The sequence below is a fragment of the Gobius niger genome, assembly GCF_951799975.1.
Source record: "Gobius niger genome assembly, chromosome: 22".
Lineage (NCBI taxonomy): Eukaryota > Metazoa > Chordata > Actinopteri > Gobiiformes > Gobiidae > Gobius > Gobius niger.
This window is the reverse complement of record NC_136873.1, coordinates 10554770-10561749: the sequence shown is the minus strand read 5'-3', so window position 1 is coordinate 10561749 and position 6980 is coordinate 10554770. Positions and strand designations below refer to the sequence as shown.

Here is a 6980-nt window from a genome sequence, read left to right as displayed (position 1 = left end):
CCAAAAATTAAACAAAAAATCCAGCCAAAAAAAATGACAAAAATCTCCAAAAAAATTAAAAATAATCCAGCCCAAAAAAATGAAAAAAATCCAGCAAAAATGACAATAATCCAGCAAAAAAATGACAAAAATCCAGCAAAAAAATGACAAAAATCCAGCAAAAAAATGACAAAAATCCAGCAAAAAAATGAAAAAATCCAGCAAAAAAAGACAAAAATCCAGCCCAAAAAAATGACAAAAATCCAGCAAAAAATGACAATAATCCAGCAAAAAATGACAATAATCCAGCAAAAAAATGACAATAATCCAGCAAAAAAATGACAATAATCCAGCAAAAAATGACAAAAATCCAGCAAAAAAATGACAAAAATCCAGCAAAAAAATGACAAAAATCCAGTAAAATAAATGACCAAAATCCAGCAAAAAAAGACCAAAATCCCCCAATTTTTTTTAAAAAATCCTGCCCAAAAAAATGACAAAAATCCAGCAAAAAAATGACAAAAATCCAGCAAAAAAATGACAAAAATCCAATTAAAAAAAAGACAAAAAATCCAGCAAAAAAGACTAAAATCCAATGAAAAAATTAAAAAAAAGAATTTTTTTTTTTTTTTTAGATTATGCAAATTTTTTAATCGTTTAGTATAATAATCGAAATCGTAATCGAATTTCGATATATTGCACAGCCCTAGTTATACGTGTTTCACCCACAGGCACTTTTTCTTTTTGGCCTCAGAGACAGAAAGTTTGCTCTAACGCGTTACTTTCATGGCAGTAACGTGACAGAACAGGAGCTACAGGAACAGTCGGGCTGTGATAATAACGTGACAGAACAGGAGCTACAGGAGCAGTCGGGCTGTGATAATAAGCCGCCTCCCCTGCAGACTTTCCCGTCTCTCCCTCAGAAAGACGTTGCTCCTGCTGCCCATGAAAGTGTGGTTCTGCCGCTCGCCGTGGCCCTGGCGCTCGCCGCGGACACAGAGCGCCCCTGTGTGAGCGCCGCGCTCCGCCTGGCCCGCCGCCCGCTGCACTCGTCCGCACGCCGCTCAAAACAAACAGCAAAACATCAGCGGCAATCAGCGTCCTGCGGGAGAACGGGCCGCGGGGGGGGTCGGGGGGGGGGTTTCTTTGGCAGGTCGGAGCGACAGGCGTGTGGTCCGACACATTCACACGGCGACGCCCAACAGTGCCAGCCTGTTACCGGCGCTGAAGTCCTGCATGTCAGAGCGTGATGGACAGACACTGGCGGCGCGAGGAAACCCCAGGCTGGAGGAGCTCGGACGGGGCCTCCAGGGAGGGGTGAGGGGCTGGGGGAGGCGGAGGACACCGATAATGCAAAGAGCTCATTTCTTAACCCCTTAACTTCCACCTCTCCAGTTTGGCTTTACCCCAATCCAAAAGCTTCTGGGAAAAAAGGTGTGAAAATAGCAACAGAACTGAGACGGAAACAATGATGGAAATGTGACACAAAAGTGACGAAGAATTGATGAAAAAGTGCCAAAAACGTCACAAAAAATTGACAAAAAATGGCACCGAAATTGATGAAAATTGACAAAAATGTGATAAAAATTAGACCAAAAAATTACAAAAAGACAAAAAAATGACCAAATAAATTGACAAAAATATGACCAAAAAAATGATGAAAAAGTGCCAAAAATGTTACAGAAAACGGACAAAAAAATGGCACAGAAATTGACGAAAATTGACAAAAATGTGATAAAAATTTGACAAAAAATGACAAAAAAATGATGAAAAAAGACAAAAAATTGACTAAAAATGTGATAAAAATGTGACAAAAAATTGGCAAAAAAATTACAAAAAAAGTGCCAAAAACGTCACAAAATTTTTTCAAAAAATGGCACAGATATTGCCAAAAAGTGACAAAAAAGTGACGAAAAAATGACAAAAAAATTACAAAAAAAATGTGACAAAAAAATGACCAAAAAAATTATGAAAAAGTGCCAAAAATGTTACAGAAAATTGACAAAAAATGGCACAGAAATTGACGAAAATGGACAAAAATGTGACAAAAATGTGACCAAAAAAATGATTAAAAAAAATGACAAAAAAGCTACAAAATGAGTTGAAACCCCCCCAAAAAATGATGGAAAAAAGATCTGATGACGTGAGGAAAAAGATCCATTTAGTTTTGTAGGTCTTTCAAATGAGGCGTTACACTGGCCTACAGGATTTGGGTAAAGCTGAACTGGAGAACTCTCGGTTCAGGCGGGAGTTAAGAGGTTAAAGGAGCCTTGATTCTTTTATTTTCTGTTACTGGAATAAAATTAGTTTTGTCCCAAAAAAACACTGGTTTTAAAGCCTTTTAAGGCAAACAGGCTTTTTTGTTTTTACAGTGAAGTGAGTTTTCCTCCTGAAAGTTGGGAAACCTGGTTTAAACTCAGTCCCTGTGACAAATTTTGATGCATTAGGAAGGTTTGGGATGAGTTTGGACTAGGGATGCACCGATACCACATGCTTGTACTCATACTCGTACTCATTCATGAGGTCCCGATACCAGAAACCGACACCATTTGACGAGGCGCAGCTACGAGGCGCAGCTACGAGGCGCACAAGCAACAAACTGGAGAATAGTTTAGTGTAAACACAATAATCCACATAGAGCTGACTTTATTACAGACGACACTCTCTAAACCAGAGTCTGAGCTGGATTTAACCAGAGCTAAATGTTGTTAGTGCTGCAGCGTCTGCAGTGTTTACAACATACAGGCTAACGATGCTAACTCGCGGCTAACGGTTTTGGCCATTCTGACGCCGTTTTATGCCCAGGGGTTTATTCATCTGAAAAACTAACCCAGCGACTAAAAAGTCCTCAGAAAATCCAGATTAAAGACATACAGCATGTTTATATTGAGGGAAAATGAGCTGCAGCAGAACAATGAAAACGCTGTAGCTTCTCGCTAAGTTACTACAAACACACGAGAAAATCTACAGGAGCCGAAGTAAAGACGAAAAGAGACCATTTAAGTAACATCTCAATACTATTGTTAAATAAAAACACATAAATGAATAAAGCTCAGGCATTGGGAGCTTTAGGACATGGACTTTTCTGTCTGTGATGGACAGAGACATAAATAAATTATATTGAATGAAAATAAAAATAAATGGCATCAGCACAATTCTAATATAACGGCTCTTAAATGTGTCGCCAACTTTACTTAAGGAAATGAACATGAGTAAATTTGAAAAAAGTAAGAATGTTGAAGAAAATGCCTTGTACTCGTATCGGTGTTCGGTATCGGCGAGTACTTAAATCAAAGTACTCGTATCGGTTTTGGAAAAAGTGGTATCGGTGCCTCCCTCCTGCATGTATACTTCTTTTAAGCTCCTATTTTATGATTTTTAACCATGTTATTTGCTCAATAATGTTGCTCATGACCTCAACGACCATATATGGATCACAGCGTCATCTCAGTCACAGCCTTTCCTGCTACACGTGGATACCAAACATGTCAGCGCTCCCTGGAGTAAATCTTCCAAACTTTTTTTCAAAATTTTCTCCAGGCTGGCATTACCCAAATCTAAAAAAAAGCATCAAAAGAGCGACAAACACACACGACTGAAGAAAGTGCAAGCAACACTTGACTCTGTTTCATCTGAGCAATAATCGCCTGAACTGAGCGCAAATCCAGAAGCTTCTCGAAAAGAAAAAAGAGATAGAACAGAGATAAATATAAGGCAACAATGATGAGGAAAGTGCGACCCAAAAAACGACAACAAATGATGAAAAAGCAAGAAAATGGTGAGATAAAACCCATCAAAAACGCAGCGAAACAGGTGAAAGGACGTGAGAAAAATGCAATAATACAGTGACAATATTGATCTGACCAATAAGAACATGACAAAACAGTAAACAACACAAGGTTTAGATCATTAATTAGTGGATCGTTTTCTGCAGGCGGGTTGAGAACCACTGGTCTGATAGAGGCGGCCCATAGAGGGGGGTTCAGGAGTATGGAGGACACTCGGCCAATGGTTTAACCTCTTAACTCCCGCCTGAACCCAGAGGGTCTTTTTCCTCACGTCATCAGATTTGTTTTTCCATCATTTTTTTGTTGGGCATTCAACTCATTTATGTGACTTTTTTTTGTCATTTTTTGTCACTTTTGTCACATTTTTGTCTTTTTTTTTTTTGGGTCATTTTTTTGTCAAATGTATTCACATTTTTGTCACTGTTTTTTTTTTTTTTTTTTTTTTTTTCGTTTTTATGGAATTTTTTTGTCAGATTTTAATCACATTTTTGTAAAAAAGAAAAAAGAAATTGTCACATTTTGTCACATTTTTGGTCAATTTTTTATCAATTTTTTGTCATATTTTGTCACTTTTGTCACTTTTTTGTCTTTTTTTTCTTTGTAATTTTTTTGTCACTTTTTTCATTTTTTCGTTAATTTTTTATAACATTTTTATAACATTTTTATCACATTTTTGTCACATTGTGTCACATTTTTTTTCATTTTTTTTTATTTTTTTGTCATTTTTTATTATTTTTTTGTCATATTTTTATCACATTTTTGTCATATTTTGTCAATTTTTCGTCACTTTTTTGTCACATTTCCATCATTGTTTTCGTCTCAGTTTTGTTGCTATTTTTCCAGAAGCTTTTGGATTGGGGTAAAGCCAAACTGGAGAAAATGTGCTCGGTTCAGGTGGGAGTTAGGGGGTTAAAGGGGCTAGATGCATGTTCGCCTTTTATACTCACTACTGCCGCCTCAGGTCTTACGTGTAACTGCAGCTTCTACTTTAAGCTCATGCATGACGGAGCTTCGTTTTTCAGGGTAAAGGATCTGACCTGATACAATAATGATGTTTAATGAGAAAGTTCCGGCAAATCCATCACATCAGACCAAAACACACACTTACAAACCAAGCACGGTCCAAATCTGAAATCTCCTTGGGAAAAAAGCGCCAAAATAGCGACAAAAACGTGACGAAAACACAACAAAGCCAGTGGAGAAGCTTTTAGATTTGGGAAAAGCTGAACTGGAGGAAATGCACTCGGTTAGAACAAGGAGTTCTTGCGCCTTGTGAAGGATGAACGAGCCTTAACCCCGACCTGAACCGAGCACATTTTCTCCAGCTTTACCCCAATCCAAAAGCTTCTGGAAAAAAGGAGTGAAAATGGCGACAAAACTGAGACGAAAACAATGATGGAAATGTGAGAAAAGTGAGAAAAAATTGACGATGTGGCAAAAAATGCACAAAAATACGAGAAAAAATTGACAAAAAAGTGAGAACAATTTGACAAAAAATTGGATGAAAAAGTGACAAAAAATGTTTGAAAAAACGGCAAAAAACGACAAAAAAATTGACAAAAAATGTACGAAAAATGTGACGAAAAAGTGACAAAAAATGTAAAAAAAAAACGATAAAAAACGACAAAAAATTCACAAAAAAGTGAGAAAAATTTGACGAAAAATGTTTAAAAAAACGACATAAAACGACAAAAAATGTACAAAAAATGTACGAAAAATGTGACGAAAAAGTGAAAAAAAATGTAAAAAAAAACCGATAAAAAACGACAAAAAATTCACAAAAAAGTGAGAAAAATTTGACGAAAAATTAGACGAAAAATGTTTAAAAAAACGACATAAAACGACAAAAAATGTACAAAAAATGTACGAAAAATGTGACAAAAAATGTAAAAAAAAAACGACAAAAAACGACAAAAAATTGACAAAAAAGTGAGAAAAATTTGACGAAAAAGTGAAAAAAAAATGTACAAAAAACGACAAAAATTTGACAAAAAAGTGAGAAAAAATTGACGAAAAATTAGACGAAAAAGTGAAAAAAAATGTTACAAAAACGACAAAAAACGACAAAAATTTGACAAAAAAATGACGAAAAATTAGACGAAAAGTGACAAAAAATTTGACAAAAATGTGGTAAGAATTGGACAAAAAAACATCGAAAAGTTTGACAAAAATGAGTCGACTGCCCAACAAAAAAAAGTGATGAAAAAAAATCTGATAATGTGTCGGAAAAAGATCAATTTAGCTTCTTTCAAATGAGGCGTTACACTGGCCTACAGGATTTGGGTAAAGCTGAACATGGAGAAAATGCTCTCGGTTCAGGCGGGAGTTAACAGGTTAAAAGCACTGAAAAAGGGACAAAATGCAGCAAAAAGAGCGAAAGTGCGGAAAAGTGGCCAAAACCCACAGACAACACGGCAACAGCGCAAGGAAACGGATCCTTTTAGATTCGGGTAAAGCTGAACTGGCTAAGGAAAAGTCGAGCCGCATCGTAAAATCAGCCTTGCTTTAGTTTTTTTCTGAGGAATAGTCAAAGGAAAAGTCTACTTTGTAAAAAAATCGCGATATCGCTCCGGGAAAATCAAGACGCACTTACCGAATATCGCGTTTTGTCGTTAAATCGCGCAGCCCTGGTTTATACAAAGAGTGAGCGCGCGCTGTGAAGGAGTAAAATAAGATAAATCCAGGAAGTCACCGGGAAACGACGCCTCCGATTCGCAAAAAAACTTCCAAAGTGCGCGCACTTTAAGCGAAAGCGTCGGCTGCCGCGCGCGGCGAAGGAGCGGAAAAAAAAAAAAAAAGAAAGAGGAGCTTCTTCTTCTTTACCTGCCTGTCCGACATTCCCCATCACCGTGCGAGCGTGCAGCAGCAGCAGCGGCAGCAGCGCGAGCGTCCAGGACATCCGGGGCATCCAGGCCACCCGGCGGACTGCGGCGCTCCCCATGATCCGTGCGAGGCGGCAGGGTCTGTCGGCTGTGACGGGGCGGGAGGAGCTCGGCGAGCGTGTGGCTGCGGCGCGAGCGGCGGAGGATCGACTGACCCCGGGAGAGGCGCGCGGCGCAGAGGAGAGAGGAGGGGGGGAGGGGGGAGGAGGGGCTGAGAGAGAGAGACAGGGGAGAGAGAGAGGAGAGCAGCCCGGGGTCTCAAACCAGGGCCCGGGGACCCGAAATCTGAACGCAAAACAAACAGGATTGTGGCGACTTGACAAAAAGTTGC

At 38.7% G+C, this 6980-nt stretch overlaps 1 protein-coding gene across 1 annotated transcript in view; it reads right to left on the bottom strand.

Moving 5' to 3' along the window:
• Positions 1 to 6708, bottom strand: part of scube1 (signal peptide, CUB domain, EGF-like 1) — a gene marked incomplete at both ends in the record, with an annotated part of 73096 nt that extends 66388 nt beyond the window's left edge. Inside the window, 2 exons of the mRNA XM_079581108.1 lie at positions 884 to 1042; positions 6591 to 6708. Coding sequence (XP_079437234.1) covers positions 884 to 1042; positions 6591 to 6708 — 277 coding nt within the window. The remainder of the gene's footprint in view (positions 1 to 883; positions 1043 to 6590) is intronic.
• Between the last annotated feature and the right edge of the window lie 272 nt (positions 6709 to 6980).